This window comes from Crinia signifera, chromosome 8 (assembly GCF_055691185.1).
Source record: "Crinia signifera chromosome 8, ASM5569118v1, whole genome shotgun sequence".
Taxonomy (NCBI): domain Eukaryota; kingdom Metazoa; phylum Chordata; class Amphibia; order Anura; family Myobatrachidae; genus Crinia; species Crinia signifera.
This window is the reverse complement of record NC_139224.1, coordinates 97,279,723-97,301,509: the sequence shown is the minus strand read 5'-3', so window position 1 is coordinate 97,301,509 and position 21,787 is coordinate 97,279,723. Positions and strand designations below refer to the sequence as shown.

General features: G+C 46.4%; 1 protein-coding gene across 1 annotated transcript in view; it reads right to left on the bottom strand.

Moving 5' to 3' along the window:
* Nucleotides 1–21,787, bottom strand: part of LOC146026290 (coagulation factor XIII B chain-like) — a 61,254-nt gene that overhangs the window by 11,066 nt on the left and 28,401 nt on the right. Inside the window, exons 4-7 of the mRNA XM_083156819.1 lie at nucleotides 20,443–20,619; nucleotides 19,164–19,340; nucleotides 12,966–13,145; nucleotides 522–707 (exon numbers count right to left, since the gene is read on the bottom strand). Of these exons, the coding sequence (XP_083012945.1) occupies nucleotides 522–707; nucleotides 12,966–13,145; nucleotides 19,164–19,340; nucleotides 20,443–20,619 (720 nt within the window). The remainder of the gene's footprint in view (nucleotides 1–521; nucleotides 708–12,965; nucleotides 13,146–19,163; nucleotides 19,341–20,442; nucleotides 20,620–21,787) is intronic.

The following is a 21,787-nucleotide window of genomic DNA, read 5'->3' as shown; positions in this document are numbered from 1 at the left end:
CATGGCTGCACGCTTCACCCTACTGAGGGCACACAAGCGATCACATATGATAAGCTGCCTGTTTCCAGAATGCCACCCACCCCCGTCCCTCTCTGCCTGTCAACCAGATGCGCAGAGCTGGTAGTGTATGTGCGCACAGTCTCCTGACTCGGCAAACTGCGCTGCGGATTGCATAAGCGATCCATAGTGAATTAGGGCCTGCACCCAGAAGATGTACTTTGTTTTCTACAGTGCATCCTTCTATATTGTGTGTCTGTAGCTGGAGGTTTTATATTTTTCTAACCTCAACAACGATTTTCAGGCAATCAGTAACTGTATACAGAAACATACCGATATTTTCTTCTCAACTTAATACGAGCCATACTTTTTTTTTTACTTACTACCTCAATAGAAAAAGAAAACACCTTTTAAGAAAGTAACACAGGGCCTGAATCAGGCCCATACAGCGAATGTATGCTGCTTAGTAAGTGAACCTGAATCAGGCCCATGTTGATTTACCCATAAAGACATAGATTACTTACCATTACATTTAGGAACCTCTGTCCATTTACCCTTTTTGCAGATGCTTTTATGCGATCCCTGTATTTTATATCCTTCAGCACACTTGTAATGAACAGCGTCACCACTTTGGTAAACCTCCAGAGTCATAACTGCTTCTCCATTATCCACCTGTGGCGGCTTATCACATTTTATCTTTTCCTTTAGTTCTGTCAAAACCAAAGGAGAAACATTAAATACACAAATACTGTAGGCTCATTTTAGTCGATTTCATTCTTTGGACTTTGTATACTCCTATGCATTTGTAGTGCTGATGATTGTTCAGGGGTACAGAAATGGTGGTGGAATATGTACAGATTACCAAGCCTTTCTGTAGGTTCTGGCAGGAACTGGGTCTACCAGGAAGCAGAGCAATGTTCCCCATCGATAGTGAAGGCATGGCCATGCCCCCAATATTGACCATTCCCCCAAAGTTATCACCCCCTGCAGAATGTCTTGGCAGCTATGGAATTCTAAAATGCCATGTGCAGGGCATATATATATATATATATATATATATATATATATATATATATATATATATATATATAAAATATAAAGAGTAGAGGGGCGCTCCATGGTGCATGTAAATTATATATTTTTTGGGAGAAATAACACTCCTACGAGACAAGTAAAAGCAGATGCTTGTACCAATATAAAAGACATTGTGGGCTGGTTACCACAAGATATAGATATAAAATACCACAGCAACCTGCTCCAACCGCCGCTCTACAGACATCCGATTCACAGGAACAACAGGCGCTGGTTTGCGCTGGCCGGACTTGGAAGCCGAGGGTGGGGGAAACGCAGACAGGAGACAGCGCCGGGACACAGTCAGTACGGGTATCACTGACCACGGTCTAACGCGTTTCGTCAGAGGGCGTGGTTCAGTGACTACCCGAAGATGATTTAACACACAGTTCCACCAATTGGAGTCTCCTTGGTGCCGATGATGTCATCAGATACTGAGTGCGATGAAGATAATATAACACTATCGATAATTGCAAACATAGTTGTTATATTGTTTGGCCCGATACGGGAATTATATTGCTGGTATCTTTTACTTTAATTTCTATACTGACTACAATATATACCCTTAGCATTTGACCTAATAGTCATTGCAATTATACACATAGTGTGGACATTAGTGATTTTTTAATTACCCTCAGTCTTCATCTCACTCAGTATCCGATGACATCATCGGCACCAAGGAGACTCCGATTGGTGGAACGGTGTGTTAAATCATCTTCGGGTAGTCACTGAACCACGTCCTCTGACGAAGTCTCTGCCGAAACGCGTTAGACCGTGGTCAGTGATACCCGTACTGACTGTGTCCCGGCGCTGTCTCCTGCCTGCGTTTCCCCCACCCCCGGCTTCCAAGTCTGGCCAGCGCAAACCAGTGCCTGTTGTTCCTGTGAATCGGATGTCTGTGGAGCGGTGGTTGGAGCAGATTGCTGTGGTATTTTATATCTACAGTATATCTTGTGGTAACCAGCCCACAGTGTCTTTTATATCGGTACGAGCATCTGCTTTTACTTGTCTCGTAGGAGTTTTATTTCTCCAAACAAATATATCATTTACATGCACCATGGAGCGCCCCTCTACTCTTTATATTTTGCGGTGGGGTGAGGCAGGTGAGGCACAGCCTTTCCTGTAATACTAGCGTGTATGCCGGCATTTTGAATTGATAAAGTAGGTCAAAAATACTAACAATTTATTAAAAAAAAATTATTTTTATTATTCTATATTTCTATCATTTTTATAGTCAAAACTCTGAAGTAAAAAGACTATGGCCCTTATTCTGATCGGTGCGGAAATTCCCGCATGCGGACGGACCGCCGATGTTGATCGTCTGCGCATGTGCAGAGGTCACTCTGCGCATGTGCAGCCGATTTCGCCGCACGGATTCTTTATACGCCGCACAGGGGGCGTAGAGGGGCTACTTAGCCTCATTACCCTATGCATACGCCCCCCGTTTCATGGGCGTTCCCATGCAAACGTGGGGCGTATGCATGGTAATGAGGCCGTGACGCGTGGGTACGGGGCGGGCATCTGACATCGCCGGATGTCAGCTGCCCGCCCCCATACATGATTTCACACGGACAAGTGTCCGTGTGGTCTTGTGTTGCGGGACCTGGTGGAGCGTGCGGCCCTGCATTCGATGTTCGGCGACCATCGAATGCAGGGGCTGCTCCCACCATGGAGGAGGCGTATCCCCGTACAATTTCATGCGGATCGCCACATATCCGCATACGGACGGCAGGTGGCGATCCGTATGGAAGGCGGGGATTCGCCTGCACGGTTGCGGCCGCATATTCTGATCGGGCCGCACCGATCAGAATAAGGGCCTATGGCAGGTGAGGCAGTGCCTCACCTGGCTACCTTTTCTGCACATCTCTTATGAGAACTCAGCGAATCTCCAGCAGTGTATACTGCTGCACATGTGTATAATGCCGGCATGTACCCCATGGCTCATATATTGTGTGCATATCTGGCTTTGGTACTTGCCAGGGACTCTTGAGCCATTTACCTCACCGCACGTCCCTGATATTTTGTAGATATCTCATACTTCCTGGACCTGGATGTTGGCTTTGTCCATTGAGGGAGCTGCCGTCTATATCTTTGGACTTTGGTGATACTGTTTGCCTTTTTTAAACAAGGCATTTATAGCTGGACTCATTTGGGTTTGTAAAAAACATTAGCGCCACCCGCACAACTGTTTTCTCAAAAAAAAAAAAAAAAAAATATATATATATATATATATATATATATATATATACACACACACACACACACACACACACACCGGTATATATATATATATATATATATATATATATATATATTTATATATATATATATATATATATATATGGGATAAAGCACTGCTGATATCTACCGAAATGTATCTATCTTGCATTTGTCAGTGTTTCCTCACAGTGGGACTGATTCTGAGTTGCAAATGTGTCTGTAGTTGCAGCCCCTAAAGTTTGTTATATGACTTTATGCTAATATCTGTTCTATGACTTTATGCAAGTATCTGTTCAATAAACGTTGTGGATTGATTGCGTGCACAAGTGGAGACCCATACCACCCAATGATTTTATGCTGGTAGCCACAACATTCACCATTAGTACCTGCTTTAGAACTAGCCCCATGAGAGAGGTCCATCAGAAACAAGCTTCCTTTCCCTGTATACATGACTATGAATTATATGGAGCTTTGTATTCACCCTCACAACACATCCATGACTCTGACATTTCATATTGTTCCTTCATGTAATATTGGCCTAATGTTAGAGGTGGACGCAGTTGCTAAGTTATAATTAGGGATGCAAGTCCCAGGATTTAGGCCAGTTTTGAGATTGCAATCCAACTTTGGGACCGAAATGTGTATATGTGCATTTCATAGCTTTCTGCTTGGCAGAGCTGAGCGCCAGCAATGGTTGGGTCAGGCGCTGCCCAACAAGAATATTGTGTGGCTGCACAGCGTGATGTTAGAGGTCAATCTGTTCAGCAACACTCCGGCCTGCCCCCTCCACAACGCCCACCCGCTGGAGTACTGCATCGTGTCATCAAGAGGACAATCAGGGAATTGATTGTTTTTCAATCCTAGACTTAAAGAATTGGCCTGGGATTGGCCTCCCCAGTTACATTATCAATATATAATATCACCAGTAATTTTTTGTGACGTAAAGAAGCTAAACTGTATATGGTGAATGAAACTTTGTGCAAGGAGGAATACTAATATCAATTGGAATATATTATTTTCTGCCTAATTTTTTTATGGCTACAAAGCTAATCAGAGAGCAGTAAAGTTGTACAGCTATACAGGCTTCACTGAATATTTGACAGACTAACATTAAGGGGTATATTTAATATAGTGTGGAGTTTTAGAAGTGATGAGGTTGCCCCTAGTAACCTATCAGATTCTACTTTTGCGTATGGGAATTGCTTGCTGTAGTGCCACTGCCAACAGCCCATTCCCATTAGCAGTCCTTAGCAGTGACTAGGGTGTGGCTCAGAGTTTTTTGGGGAAAAAGAGCTGATCAAAGACATGTTATGGGAGTGCCACAGGTATGTCAGTAAATGCAGGTACATTCACAAATGCAGATACACATCCATAGAAGCCACTGAGCAGGCTATAGGCTGTGAAACATGTCAATGGATGAGCAATGATTGGGTGTTCTGATTTACTGACACAGTGACAGACACTAGAAGTGTACAAAAGGACGGCTAACAGTTGCATGTTGTGACTCCCACACAGTGGCATAAGTTCCTAGTAGTTGCCCTGAGGCAAGATATATATTGGTGCCCCCCATCCCTTTATATTATATATATATATATATATATATAACTCTAGCTATCTATGTATCTATCAACATAAACAGAGAGAGAACACATATATATTTCAAAAACTCAGCCTAAGACATGATATCGATGGCTTTCAATGAACTGATTTGGTACTTGTTTCCTAGCACGGCGCCCATCGCATCACATACCATAAGGCATACGATGGTATGCGATGCAATGTTACGCGATGGCAGCCGATGTTATACAATTTTAAATTGTATACCATCGCATTGTATGCCATTGTATGCCATATACTGTACAATGGTATACGATTTAAAATTGTATAAGCACCCTAATGGATGTTTTCAATGTTAAATGTGCCCCCTATAAGATAATTACTTGTATAAGCACCGTAATGGGTGCTTACAATGTTAAAAGCACCCCCACGCCACCCCCACTATCAATGCCAACCCAAAGCATGGCAAGCGGCGGCGTTACGCGTCCTCCGACCTTTTCATACCCCCACTATCCACATCGGCGTGGAGTTGATTTTAGATCCATTGATTTTAGATCGCTGCGCTCGCCACGCTTCGGGCTCGGTGGCTCACTGTGCTCGCCACACTATATAAAATCAACTCCATGCCGACGTGGATAGTGGGGCTATGAAAAGGTCGGAGGATGCGTACCGCCGCCCCTCACGGGCTTGCTGCGCTCTCCACGCTTCGGGTTGGCGTTGATAGTGGGGGTGCATTTAACATTGTAAGCACCCATTAGGGTGCTTATACAATTAAAAATCATATAGGGGCTTATACAATTTAAAATCGCATCGCATCGCATGCGGGCATATGGCATGCAATGCCATACAACTTAATATCGTGGGCGCCGTGCTAGGAAACAAGTACCACTGATTTTAACTCGCAGGAGTGGTGCCCCCTTGGGAGCAAGTGCCCGGGATGCAGAAGGCTCCATTGCCTCACAAAGGGCCTTATTCTAGTTCACTCTTTCTGACAAAATCCTTCTTAGATGGACACAATCATGTGCACTGCAGGGGGGCAGATGTAAAATGTGCAGAGAGAATTAGATTTGATTGAGTTATTTTGTTTCTGTGCAGGGAAAATACTGGATGCTTTATTTTTACACTGCAATATAGATCTCACTTTGAAGTAAAACCCCACCCAAATGTAATTGTCTCTGCACACATTACATCTGCCCCACCTGCAGTGCACATGGTTTTGTCCATCTAATAAGGATTTCCTCAGAAAGAGTGAACTAGAATAATGTTTAAAGCTCTGCATCTGTTCACACTGTTCTTACATCGACCACCGCATCCAGCTTTGTATGCAAAATAAACATTACTATTCAGCCACAGCCCCAAAAAATAGTGGTGTTTCACAATGCATGTACCTAAAGTTTACTGTATACCGACAGATTACTGTATGCCTAAAATGAACTGTATCATAAAAATGCATTAAAAATCCACGGTACTTGTTTCCTAGCACGGCCACAATCGTATCGATCGTGTACCTTTAAGTTAAGGTACACGATCCATACGATGGACCCGATTTCCTTTGAAATCAGGTCCATTTTGCCGGCTAGGACACAAGATCGGGGGCATCGCGTCGGTCGGGACCATTAACATTGGTCCCGACGCGACCGACGCGATGCCCCCGATATTTCCATAGGCTTCAATGTTAAAAAATATTTTAACATTGAAATCGTGTCGGGAAAGGTAAAATATCGGGGGCATCGCGTCGGTCGGGACCATTAACATTGGTCCCGACGCGATGCCCCCGATTTTTCCATAGGCTTCAATCTCCTATATATTTGGCTACATCTGTCACTCAAAGTGGGTGTCTGTGTCTATAACGCTCTGTTCCTGGACTTTCCTCTTAATGTGTGATTGCCTTCATCTGTGCTGAACACCTTTCTGAGAAATTAACCTGTTTGAAACAGGTGATGGCAATCATACATTAAGGGGAAGTCTAGAAACAGAGTATTGTGTCCCTCCTGGAAAGGGTCATGTTGGGAGGTATGTGACAGAGAAGCAGCCCAGTGAGCCCACAGACAGTGCCAGACACCCACTGCCTTCCCATGTTGCCCAGCACTGCTACTCCACAGCCACCAGGTGAGCGCCCCCCTCCCGCGATTTGCGGCAAAACCTCCCCCCCCTGCGTGCCCCCCCCCTCCCGCGATTCGCGGCAAAAACACCCGCTCCCCCGCGACCCCCCCTACCGCGATTCGCAGCAAAAACACCCCCGCGACCCCCCCTCCCGCGATTCGCTGCAAAAAGAACCCCCCCACGACCCCTCCCGCAATTCGCGGCATAACCACCACCCCGCGACCCCCCCCTCCCGCGAATCGCGGCAAACCCTCCCCCGTGACCCCCCCCGATTCGCGGAAAAAACACCCCCCCCTGCGACCTCCCTCCCGCGATTCGCGGCAAAAAGAACCCCCCAGCGACCCCCCCTTGCACGATTGGCGGCACCCCCCCTACGACCCCCCTCCCACGATTCGCGGCACCCCCCCCGCAATTCGCAGCAGCCCCAGGATTAAATGGCACATGCAAAACACTGACATGGCTATGGTCGACAATGAAAAAGGTTGACATGAGTTTTTGAAGATTTATTTTTAATTTTTTCATATTCATTGTCATGTGTCGACATGGACACCAATGAAGTGGCACACTTATGTCAACATTTACATGTGTTGACCTTTCTGTGTTGATTTTTTTCTTGTGGCGATTCGCGTCACACCCCCCGCAACCCCCCCTCCGGCGATTCGCGGCACCCCCCCTCCCGCAATTCGCGGCAACCCCCCACCGGAACCCCCATGAACCCCGCTCTCCCGCGATTCGCGGCACCCACCCCCCGCAACCCCCCCCCCTCCCGCAAATCGCGGCAGCCCCAGGATTAAATGGCACATGCAAAACACTGGCACGGCTATGGTCGACAATGAAAAAGGTTGACATGAGTTTTTGAAGATTTATTTCATTTTTTGAATGTTTTCATATTCATAGTCATGTGTCAACATGGACACCAATGAAGTGGCACACTTATGTCAACATTTACATGTGTTGACCTTTCTGTGTTGATTTTTTCTTGTGGCGATTCGCGTCACACCCCCCCGCAACCCCCCCTCCCGCGATTCGCGGCACCCCCCGTAACCCCCCACCTCCCGCAATTCGCGGCAACCCCCCACCGGAACCCCTGTGAACCCCACCCTCCCGCGATTCGCGGCACCCAACTCCGCGACCCCCCCCTCCCGCAATTCGCGGCACCCCCCGTGATTCGCGGCAGCTCCAGAATTAAATTGCACATGGAAAACACTGACATGGCTATGGTCGACAATGAAAAAGGTTGACATGAGTTTTTGAAGTTTTTTTTTTTCATTTTTTGAATGTTTTCATATTCATTCTCATGTGTCAACATGGACATCAATGAAGTGCCACACTTATGTCAACATTTACATGTGTTGACCTTTCTGTGTTGATTTTTTCTTGTGGCGATTTGCGTCACACCCCCCCCCCCACAACCCCCACTCCCGCGATTCACGGCACACACACACACACCTCCCCCGCGATTCTCGGCACCCCACCCCGTGACCCCCCCTCCCGTGATTCATGGCACACCCCTGCGACCCCCCCTCCCATGATACGCCGCAACCCCCGACCCGTAACCCCCCCTCCCGCGATTCGCGGCACCCACCCCCGCGACCCGCCCTCCCGCAATTCGCGGCACCCCCCACGATTCGCGGCAGCTCCAGAATTAAATTGCACATGGAAAACACTGACATGGCTATGGTCGACAATGAAAAAGGTTGACATGAGTTTTTGAAGTTTTTTTTTTCATTTTTTGAATGTTTTCATATTCATTCTCATGTGTCGACATGGACACCAATGAAGTGCCACACTTATGTCAACATTTACATGTGTTGACCTTTCTGTGTTGATTTTTTCTTGTGGCGATTCGCGTCACACCCCCCCCACCCCCCCCCGCAACCCCCACTCCCGCGATTCACGGCACACAAAAACCCCCCGCGATTCTCAGCACCCCACCCCGTGACCCCCCCTCCCGTGATTCACGGCACACCCCCCGCGACCCCCCCTACCATGATTCGCCGCAACCCCCGCCCCCGTAACCCCCCTCCCGCGATTTGCGGCAACCCACCCCGCGACCCCCCTCCCGCGATTCTCTGCAATCCCTCCCCTCCCGCGATTCGCAGCATCCACCCCCCCACAACCCCCCCTCCTGCAATTCACGGCACCCCCCGCGACCCCCCCTCCTGCAATTCGCGGCACCCTCCGCGACCCCCCCTCCCGCGATTCGCGGACACCTAAGTTGCAATACAGGGCATCTTTCATACAATTCTAACCATATTTCTCATATACAAACGTTCACAAATTAAGGGGGCGCAGCCCCTTACGACGGTGTGAAGAGCGCCCGTAGGGCGCGATGAATCACCTAGTGTTAAAATATTTTTTAACATTGAAATAGTGAGAAAATGTGAAAAATGTGAAATGGGCCAATATGACCCATTTCACATTATAGATGTCCCCGTCGTCACCCCACGATAAACGCCAACCCGAAGCGTGGCGAGCGCAGCGAGCCCGCGAGGGGCGGCGGTGCGCGTCCTCCGACCTTTTCATTCCCCTACTATCCACGTCGGCGTGGAGTTGAGAATAGAATAGTGTGGCGAGCGCAGCGAGCCACCAAGTCCGAAGCGTGGCGAGCGCAGCGAGCCCCGCGAGGGGACGCGTATAACTTCACAGGTATACGCGTCCCCTCGCGGGGCTCGCTGCGCTCGCCACGCTTCGGGCACGGTGGCTCGCTGCGCTCGCCACACTATTCTATTCTCAACTCCACGCCGACGTGGATAGTAGGGGAATGAAAAGGTCGTAGGACGCGCACCGCCGCCCCTCGCGGGCTCGCTGCGCTCGCTGCGCTCGCCACGCTTCGGGTTGGCGTCTATCGTGGGGTGGGGTGTACGCCGTTAAATTTGGGGGGGTTGGGAATATTTTACATTGAATCCAATGTAAAATCGGGTCCCAGGGACCCGATTTACATTTCATTAAAAAAAAAAATCGGGTCAAAAATCGGTCGGTCGCGTCGATCGCATCACAATCGACCCGATTTTTCCGACACGACCACCCCGATGTAAATCGGTGTGGCCGTGCTAGGAAACAAGTACCAAATCCACTATATCAGCTAAGTTAAGGGCAGACAAAAATTGTCAAGAGCTTTGCTGCAATTTTTGCTGCATTTTACAACAAAGCCCTTACATCCCCCCCCCCCCCCATGCTTTTTCTACGGGGGAAAAATCACGACCTTAATGTGTTATTCCTCAATAACCTGACTGCCAGTGGCGGAACTACCGTGGGTGCAGGGGGTGCAGCTGCTATGGGGCCCGGCAGCTGGGGGGGCCCGCTGGACAGCAAGCACTCCCCTGCACCGTGCACTGCTTAGGTTTTTTATTTTTTTAGGGAGCCGCGGCTGCCTGTATTATGTTGAGGCTCGAGCTGCTCGCAAGAGGGGAGAGAGAGCAGAGTAAGGAGCCGGGCGGGGGGATGGGCGGGGGAGCTAGTCCGGAACTTGAGACTGTGAGGGAGGAGGGACTGCCTGCCTAGCGCAGGCACGTCAGTGGTACTCAGTACTACTGACGTTGATGGGCAGCCGAGGGATGAATCCAGTAATGTGCGGTGGTGGCTGTGTCCACAGAGAGGCACAGCCACTCACCACGACCCCACCGGCTGCCACCGATACCCTACCCTCCCCGCCGCCTACAACCCTCACTCCCCTCATGCTCCAGTCCCCACTAGGAAACCATGGAGGCAGACACAAAGCTCCTGAGCTTCAGGAGACTGCTGCTACTTTCTCCCACAGTACTGTCTTTCTCTACTCTGACAAGCAGATCGGGGACTGTCTGGCTGGCAGCCAAACTTGTGTAGACATCGCAGCAGCAGTTTGAATTTGCTCCTGTCAGTGAGTGAACTAATCACTGCTCACAGATTGGCAGTTGCTCATCCTGATTGGCTGCCTGTACGTGAGCTGTGATTTATTTCAAGAGAGCGGCACATTCAAAATGCTGCTGCGCTGGTTCTACAAAGTTTGGCTGCCAGCCAGACTCAGACCACCAATCAGAGCAGAGACAGACAGTCCTAGGGGGGGAAGTAGCACTGGTCTCCTGAAGCTCAGGAGCTTTATATCTGGGTCACCAATCTCCTGCTGTGCCGCCTGGGGGTCTTTGGGCATGAGACACCACTCCCATTTGTCCTCCTCCTGATGGTGGCCCTGCAGCAGCACGCACAGCTGCCCCCCACTCCTGCTGCTGTTGCATTATTAAATGGACCCCTATGCTCCCACATGCTGGTGTACAGGCCTCTCATACCTGTGAAGCAGAGAGGAGCCACGGTGCCTGAGGAGCAGCGTGGGACAGAAAAAAATTTATGCGGTGAGTTTGTAATTGTTGCCTAATGTGTAATGGGCTTTGCTGTGTGTCCCTTAATGTGTAATGGGCTTTGCTGTGTGCCCCTTAATGTGTAATGGGCTTTGCGGTGCGTCCCATAATGTGTAATGGGCTTTGCGGTGCGTCCCATAATGTGTAATGGGCTTTGCGGTGCGTCCCATAATGTGTAATGGGCTTTGCTGTGTGCCCCTTAATGTGTAATGGGCTTTGCGGTGCGTCCCATAATGTGTAATGGGCTTTGCGGTGCGTCCCATAATGTGTAATGGGCTTTGCGGTGCGTCCCATAATGTGTAATGGGCTTTGCGGTGCGTCCCATAATGTGTAATGGGCTTTGCGGTGTGTCCCATAATGTGTAATGGGCTTTGCGGTGTGTCCCATAATGTGTAATGGGCTTTGCGGTGTGTCCCATAATGTGTAATGGGCTTTGCGGTGTGTCCCATAATGTGTAATGGGCTTTGCGGTGTGTCCCATAATGTGTAATGGGCTTTGCGGTGCGTCCCATAATGTGTAATGGGCTTTGCGGTGTGTCCCATAATGTGTAATGGGCTTTGCGGTGTGTCCCATAATGTGTAATGGGCTTTGCGGTGCGTCCCATAATGTGTAATGGGCTTTGCGGTGCGTCCCATAATGTGTAATGGGCTTTGCGGTGTGTCCCATAATGTGTAATGGGCTTTGCGGTGTGTCCCATAATGTGTAATGGGCTTTGCGGTGTGTCCCATAATGTGTAATGGGCTTTGCGGTGTGTCCCATAATGTGTAATGGGCTTTGCGGTGTGTCCCATAATGTGTAATGGGCTTTGCGGTGTGTGGCATAATGTGTAATGGGCTTTGCGGTGTGTGGCATAATGTGTAATGGGCTTTGCGGTGTGTGGCATAATGTGTAATGGGCTTTGCGGTGTGTGGCATAATGTGTAATGGGCTTTGCGGTGTGTGGCATAATGTGTAATGGGCTTTGCGGTGTGTCGCTTAATGTGTAATGGGCTTTGCGGTGTGTCGCTTAATGTGTAATGGGCTTTGCGGTGTGTCCCATATTGTGCAACGGGCTTTGCGGTGTGTCGCTTAATGTGTAATGGGCTTTGCGGTGTGTCCCATATTGTGCAACGGGCTTTGCGGTGTGTCCCATATTGTGTAACGGGCTTTGCGGTGTGTCCCATAATGTGTAATGGGCTTTGCGGTGTGTCCCATAACGTGTAATGGGCTTTGCGGTGTGCCGCATAATTTGTGAGGGGCATTACCCTTTGAAGCGAGGCCACACACTTTTTTTATAGAATGTGTCCATTCTTTATTTTAGAAAATATCTATTGGAGGGGCACATTTTTACTGTTCACGCTAATGGTGGCCACACACGGCAGGATGCGCACTGGTAGAGACCTGAGTTGGGGGGGGCCCCATTATAAATTTTGCTATGGGGCCCACAAAGTTCTAGTTACGCCTCTGCTGACTGCTTAGCAAATATTGCGATCTTATTGCACATCCACATCACACACCCTATCGAATTACACCAGATTCACAATCAGTATTGACATTGTGGAGAATTTGCTTTCACAAAATTTTTTTTATTTAACCCATTATATACTTGGATAAAAAAACTGACTCTCAGATTGAATTTGTCCTTGTCAAAAGAGATTACTGATTTTGTATCTAAATTAATAACAGATAACTGTATTTTACTCACCTACACAACTGGGGGGAGTTGTCCAGTGACCATTCCCACATTGAATTTGTTCAGAGCCAATCATCTTGTAGTTATCCTCACATTCATAATGTACTGTGTCTCCATTGCGATGTTGGGTCACATTTGTTAGCAGGATACCGTGGGCCACTCTGGGTGGTGGAGGGCACTTATTTCTTCTTTCTTTTGTAAATATGCAAAATTGGATTAATAACAATGTTCCCAATGATCCGCTCATGTGCAGTAGTATTATTATTACATTTTATTTATAAGGTGCCACAAGTGGTTTGCAGCACCGTATATAGGGCACATTTTTGAACAATAAAGGGTACACAGACCTAAACATAACAGCATACTTTACAACTTTCAGAAGCAGGGCAGCGGGACAGCATGCTCCCGGTAAGGGGCCATGGCCTATACAAAAGGGGTGACAAGTGCCCCCCCCCCACTGCGGGGGACTGCCTGCCCCAGGGATTTGAGACCATCCCAAAAAACAGGACTGTCCCACAAAAATCAGGACAGTTGATAGGTATAATAACAGTAACAGGAAAACTAAAACAGTGCACAGGTAACAATTAGCAGCACAATTCTCAGTACACAATACAGCTGAGATGCAGCAAAGTAGTTGTCCGGGTGTAGGTTATTGTAGGAAGAGATAATTGATTAAAAGTGAGTAGGGATGAGTATGGGAGAGCTGTAATGGGGAGTGTGCAAGAGTCAAGGGCTGTGAAAACAGAGGGGGAAAGGACCCTGCTCCAAGAAGCTTACAGAGTAGAGGGTGGGGGAGACAGTAGACTCTGGCACAAACCCTGAAATTCCTACACTGCTAGAGAGGAGAGGGCGAGCATGGAAGCTGCACCCAGGCCCTCTCCTGTCTTAAACCACCACTGTACTGTATACCATAATAAGGACTATTGCTGATAACAGTACGGTACAGACAAAATGGCCTACACAGTATTAACATTATTCAGACACTTTTCTGCAAGTACAGTACAAACTATGCACATTTGGATGGAGTTTTTATTCTGATCATTGTCCTCTGAAATACATGATAACGCACAGCCACTAAACAGACTAACACTGCCTGTCTGTATATTTTGGGTTATTTTTTATTAAATTTATATTTATATATATATATATATATATATATATATATATATATATATATATATATATATTGGGTTTTGCGGTCTCTTGCGGTCTGGCACTCTCCCCTGTACTCAGCTGCCTCGGTGCCCTCAGGAACAAAATGATAATCCAGTAAGAAAGCAAACAGCGGCACTCAGAGGGATTGGTGAAAAATCAATGAGGCATTTATTTCAATGTGGGTGTCCGACATTTCAGGGTCCAACAGCGCCCTTGAAAAAGGGGTGCTGTTGGACCGCGAAACGTCGGACACCCGCATTGAAATAAAGGCCTGATTGATTTTTCACCAATCCCTCCGAGTGCCGCTGTTGGCTTTCTTACTGGATTATATATATATATATATATATATATATATATATATATGTATCACATACATATTCCGCAGCGCTTTACAGACAATATTTGAACATTCACATCAATCCCTGCCCCAGTGGAGCTTACTATCTATATTCCCTACCACATGTACACGCACGCACACACACAGACATTCTAGGTTAAGAGATGCTACAGTATATTAACAGAGGCAGATGTGTATAAGAGGCATAATTGTGGGCTTTAAGTGTCTAAGGGGCATTTTTAAAGTTTGCATTATGTGTATAACCAGTACTACTGTACTTTGGGAATTATGTGTAAGGTGCACTGCTACTGTGGGCATTGTGTAACAGAAGTACTACTGTTTATCGTGACATAAATAAGGGGCACTAATGAGTGACAAAGTGAATGAGGGGCACAGTCCGTAATTAAATATGGGAGGTAGGGCATGCTTAAAGTTTGCATAGCGTGCCGTAAAACCTGGCATTGGTCCAGGCTCTGCCCAATTGGGGGTGGGGCAGTTTCAGGGAAATTAGTTCCACCACCTCTTCAGGACTTCTCTCAGCCTGCATATGGATCTGGAAAAGAAACTGCTATAAGTTTGGAAAAACGCAAATCAGTGTGAGTAGGGTATGCCTATCACAATTCCCCCCCCCCCCCCAAAAAAAAAAACAGGTACTTGTTTCCTAGCACGGCCACAATCGCGGGCATCGGGTGTCATTTTTAGTGGTATACGACGTGACCGACGCGATGCCCCCGATTTTCCCGTTGAAATGCATTGAAAAAAGTCAATATCGCGTCGGTCGCGTCGTATGCGGCTAAAAAAGGCTTAAATGGTCCAGACGCGATGCCCCCGATTTCCCCATAGGGAACAATGTTAAATGCCTCAATTTACTCGAGATGCCCCCGATTTCCCATAGGAATCAATGTTAAATGGCTCAATTGACCCAAATCATCATAGGGAACAATGGTAAATGGGCCAGAAAACCCAAAAAACACCCCTGAACAGTGAAATGTCCCCCCAAAAGTAGTTTACGCCACCCCATGATCAACGCCAACCCGAAGCGTGGCGAGCGCAGCGAGCCCGCGAGGGGCGGCGGTACGCGTCCTCCGACCTTTTCATACCCCCACTATCCACGTCGGCGTGGAGTTGAGAATAGATTAGTGTGGCGAGTGCAGCGAGCCACCGAGCCCGAAGCGTGGCGAGCGCAGCGAGCCCCGCGGGGATGCAGATACCTGCACAGGTAAACGCGTCCCTTCGCGGGCTTCACAGGTATCCGCGTCCGCTCGCCACGCTTCGGGCTCGGTGGCTCGCTACGCTCGCCACACTATTCTATTCTCAACTCCACGCCGACGTGGATAGTGGGGGTATGAAAAGGTCGGAGGACGCGTACCACCGCCCCTCGCGGGCTCGCTGCGCTCGCCACGCTTCGGGTTCACGTTGATCGTGGGGTGGCGTCAACTACTTTTGGGGGGACATTTCAGTGTTCAGCTGTGTTTTTTTGGTTTTCTGGCCCATTTCCCATTGTTCCCTATGATGATTTGGGTAAATTGAGCCATTTAACATTGATTCCTATGGGAAATCGGGGGCATCGCGGCTAAATTGAGGTATTTAACATTGTTCCCTATGGGAAAATCGCGGGCATGCCCCCGATTTTTCCTCACGATGCCCACGATCAAGATCTTTGTGGCCGTGCTAGGAAACAAGTACCAAAAAACACCCCATTATGGCCCTTATTCAGATCTGATCGCAGTACAAATTTGTTCTCAAAATGGGCAAAACCATGTGCACTGCAGGTGGGGCAGATGTAACATGTATAGAGAGAGTTAAATTTGTTTGAGTTAATTTGTTTCTGTGCAGGGTAAATACTTGCTGCATTATTTTTATACTAAAATTTAGATCTCAGTTTCAATATACCCCACCCAAATTTAACTCTGCCCCACCTGTAGTGCACATGGTTTTGCCCATTTTGAGAACAAATTTGTACTGCGATCAGGTCTGAAAAAGGGCCTATGGGCCTTATTCTGGTTCACTCTTTCTGGCAAATTCCTTCTTAGATGGACAAAACCATGGGGTTTATTCTAGTTCATTCTTTCTGACAAAATCCTTCTTAGATGGACAAAACCATGTGCACTGCAGGGGGGCAGATGTAACATGTGCAGATAGAATTAGATTTGGGTGAGTTATTTTGTTTCTGTGCAGGGAAAATACTGACTGCTTTATTTTACACTGCAATATAGATCTCACTTTGAAGAAAAACCCCACCCAAATCTAATTATCTCTGCACAAGTTACATCTGCCCCACCCGCAGTGCACATGGTTTTGTCCATCTAAGAAGGATTTTGTCAGAAAGAATGAACTAGAATAACCCCCCATGTGCACTGCAGGGGGGGAGATGTTAAATGTGCAGAGAGAATTGGATTTGGGTGAGTTATTTTGTTTCTGTGCAGGGTAAATACTGGCTGCTTTATTTTTACATTGCAATGTAGATCTCACTTTGAAGTAAAACCCCACCCAAATCTAACTCTCTCTGCACAAGTAACATCTGCCCCACCTGCAGTGCACATGGATCTGTCCATCTAAGAAGGAATTTGCCAGAAGGAGTGAACCAGAATAAGGCCCTAACTGTTTACCTTGCCCATTTTGTGTGTGAGTTACTCTTACATATTGGGTTCCCATAAAGATGAAAAGGTGGTGATAGATTTTAACATACAGTAGCTCACCAGTAAAACAAAACAAACTCTAATGGGCTTTACAACTCTATAAAAAGTGAGTGTGAGTTTGGGTATGCCCACAACCACAAACTTTATCTGCTTTTTCACCACTTGGTTATTCTTTATAATTTTTTTATGTTTTTACACATTGGTTGTTTTATACATTTTCCAAACAATCTGAGCGTTTGCTGAATGGATACATTGAACATTTTTTGTGTAGATTTTGCGCCATCAACATATGCCTGTTTTGTCATATCTAATGCGACTGCAGCCAACAATGTGTATGCAGCACGATTGTGCATTTCTCAAAATGTGGCCAATTTATTATGTGAAAGTCTCCAGATCAGGATCAGCGGGCATTGTGTAGCACTACTCAGTGAAATAGTATTCTGTTGCATTGCTGTCGTACTGTGGTCCCAATTAGTGATTATTTTTGTGATATTGCAAAAATCACGCCTGGTCGCATCTGATGTGTTTGAGACTACAATCTAAGCCCCATGTTTCAGCTAAAATTGACCGAGATCATCTGCTGGTAATTTTTCCACTTTTATAGGCATGATAATTGGTTCTTAGTGATTTTTACTTGTACACACACATGTCATACAGTATATGCCATTCATAGATGTTCTATTTGAAAGTTCTATTTTTGGTTGAATTTGGGCCTTTTGTGGTTGTGTTTCAGTACAACTGTAAAGACGAATCCCAAGTGAATTACTGTGTTCTATGTTTGGTATGACGAAACCCTGCAGAGTTTGGCCGACGATGTATTGATTTATACATGTGTGTTCTACTAGGAGTTTCATTCGTATATAAGCAAACTCTGCCCTGATTTGTGTTTCGTAATTACTGAGATGCATTTTATGGCTGAGAATGTAATCTGGAATTAATGCGAATGATAGTAAGTGTACCCCAATGTGTGTTTATCAACAATGCACCACCTAATGTTTGCTATACAGTGTACTGTACTATTCACAAGTACTGGATAGTAATTTGGTCATAAAGCTACATTATGAGACAATTTTTTTGTGGGTGTAGGCGTCAATTGTTTGTTAATGACTTTTTATCGCAGGCACAGTATATTTTCGGATATACCCCTTCTGCCTTGTTACTGCACAGTCTATGAAAAACACATCTTGACACACATTCATGCTTGAGCAGAACACACATTGGGGTAAATTTAGTAAGATGGGCGTTCTATTGAAGATGGGATGTGGACCATAGCAACCAATCAGGTTCTACTTATTTATTTATTTAGCACCTTCTAAAGCAGGGGTGTCAAACTCAAATTCATCGGGGGCCGCATCAGCAGTTTGGTCACCCTCAAAGGGCCGGTTCCAGCTTTTCTTCACTGCTTGCTGCGGCCACACTGTCCCCGACTCCCGGTCCGGCTTCCCTGCCTGCTCCTACTTCTCTACAGACGCATGGGCGGGCGGCGTCATCGTCATGACGTCCCCACCCAGTGTCTGTCACTGCCGGGCATCAGAGGGAACAGGCGGCCGGGCCCTCCTCCACGTAGCCGTGGAGGCCGGCGGCCATGTTTCTGTAGCCGCATACATATGTGCCTACAGGAACATGGCCGCCGACAGTGGAGGAACAGGTAAGGTCGGCCGTGGTGGGGTGGGTGAGAGGAGGTGGCCTAGGCAGGAGCTGGGACACACTGCCCTGCATGCTATCTCCTTGCGCGGGCCACATGACGAGGTCTGGCGGGCCGGATTTGGCCCGCGGGCCTTGTGTTTGACACCCGTGTTCTAAAGGATAATAGATTCGGATTGATTGCTTTGGACAACATCCCATATTCAGTAGAACTTCCATCTTAGTACATTTTCCCCCATTATGTATAAAACGCTATATGCCAGAAAAAGTATAGGTTAGTGAGGACACATCTGTATGGTCAAAATAAAAAAATATATTTTATAATCAAATATTTGATATTACTCATAGATGGTACTACTTGCTATATGCAGATGCCTCTATAGTGTAGTAATCATATTGTAGTCACTTGTTCTCAAACCACTGTATACATGTTACCTTCACAGGTGGGTTGCTCAGGTTCCCATCCAAATGAATAGCACTGAATTAATTCAGAGCCTTTCAGAGAGTAATTTTCTTTGCAGAAAAACTGCACTACATCCCTTTCCTCGTACGATGCTTTCATTGGATAGTATCCACCATTTTCCGCAGGTTCCAACTTTCCACACGAGGATTCTAAATCAAAACCATGTTAAGACAAAATAGTGCACAGCAAAGTATATATAAATAGCATAAGGTCATAGAACATGTCTGTGTTGCTCAGCTACATAAGGGATGGGTTATTATGGATGCTGCATGTTGTGTCATACAGCCACTGCAGCCAGACCCGGTCTGGAGATGCCTGCGCAATACTCCATCCCTGCCCTGATAATAGTGTCACTGACCCCCGCCAGCCATTACACTGCTGTCGCAATTTTCAGAATCACAATACTGATTTTCGGCAATTTGGGTCTACAGCTGAATTAGGCCCATAGAGTATAAACTGGTGCTTCCCTGTGGTGTTGCATGTGCACCCCAATACACATTTTATTTTTTGCAGTTAAGCATCTTTTTTTCTGGAAACTCACATTTTCCATCAAGCATGGTTATTGTGAGAGCCAGTTATAGAGGGGCATGGATTGTATGTATGGATTCGGTATGGAATCCCAGCGGTCGGAATCCCGGTGGTCAAAATCCTAATGCTGGAATTCCGACCGCCCAAATCCCGACAAGGGGGGGATGTGGATCCCCCCCTGTGGGCTCCCTACGCTCGCCACGCAGCTGGCCCGGTGCCTCGCTACACTCGACAAACTTATTTATTCTCCCTCTATGGGTGTCGTGGACACCCACAGAGGGACAAAGTGCCGGGATTTCAGCTGTCGGGATTTCGGTATCGGGATTTTGACCGCCAGGATTCCGACTGCCAGGAAACTGACCGCATCCCGTATGTATACATAGATAGTGAAAGCAGCAAAGTGAATGCATAGACAGTAACTCCACATTTCAGTGAATGTTATGTACATACATAGATAGTGAATGTCACAATTCAACTGCAGTATAATCCTTTCTGTCCCATCATTGTGGTTTGTCAACCTTTTGACTGTTGACCTTGCCATTATCGACCTAATGCTTGTGTCGACCATTCATCCCTGACATTAGCCATGTTGACCTATTTCAAGTCATTCCTACCTTCAGTGGTTGACCCTATACATGTCATCCTATACTGATACATTTCTCTTGCACATACCTTGTATGGAGCATTCTGAGATAGGAATAGAGATGATCTGGGAAAACTTACTTGTGCATCTTGGAAGAGAGGACCAGCCCCTAGGGAGGCATTCAGCCCATTCTGCAGCGCTTCCTCTAGCAGTGTAATAACCCTCATTGCACTGGTATTGTATAGTCTCTTTAATGCGGAAACGTGTTTTTGTTGTCATGTAATTTCCATTCTTAAGCGGAGAAACTTCACATCTGTCTAAATACATTGGAGCCAAATATGACATAAGTCAAATGAACATGGTAATGGGCCTCCACAATAGCCAGTCTATATAAACTCTACAATCTGTCAGAGCTATAAAGATCTGCTTTGTTTTGGGTTTAACACAGGGCTGGGCAATTGCGGCCCTCCAGAAGTTAGTGAACTACACATCCCAGGATGCTTTGCATTAGTTTTGCTATGTGGCCATGCTGAAACTGATGCAAGGCATGCTGGGATGTGTAGTTCATCAACATCTGGAGGGCCGCAATTGCCCAGCCCTGGTTTAACAGAAGGTTCTTAAGCTCTTTGATTGGAACTCAAATTGCATCTACAAATCAGCATTGCATCTCATGGATTTGCTTTCTTTTATTTAAACAATAAAATATTGTTAACCTATAATTAAAATCATACTGAGGGCTTAGACAAAAACATCCTATTTATAAATATATAGTTTATTTTTCTAACAGAGTGTCATGGAGCCGACTCATAATGGCATTGTGGCATAGAGTCCAAATCCACTGATTGCATTATATATATTACAGTATTTATATGATCAACCGCACATGAAACAATTACAAGATATAAAGAAATATGATATAGACATTTACATGTCACTACCTACAACATTTTACTAACCAGAGGCAAGACAACTTGGAAATAGTTATCTACTGTATGTACTGCAAATGAGGGAAAGGGAAGATTGTCTTAAAATGTAACATTTATTATGTGTCTTTAAAACTATTATGTGAAATATTAACAAATTTTGTATAAATAAACAAATACAATTAAAACAGATTATTTGTGTCTTCACTATTCATATATCACTTTTTGGAGTTTCAGGCATTATTCCTTGTCAAATAGAGGACAATTTATAAGGCTAATTAATGTACCTTGCATATGAAATATTGTTGTAATCTACAGTATGTAACACATTGATTTAATACAAGTTACCAATTTAGGAGACTCAGATAAATCATGATCTGGTACTTGTGTATTATAGCGGCGCCCCCGATGTACATCGTACGATGAACGTATCGCATCGCATGCCATGTACCCGATGGCATGCGATGCAATGCGACGCGATTTTGACCCCCTATACGATGAAAAATCGTATAAGCACCCTAAAGGGTGCTTTTGAGCACCCTAATGGGTGCTTACAATGTTA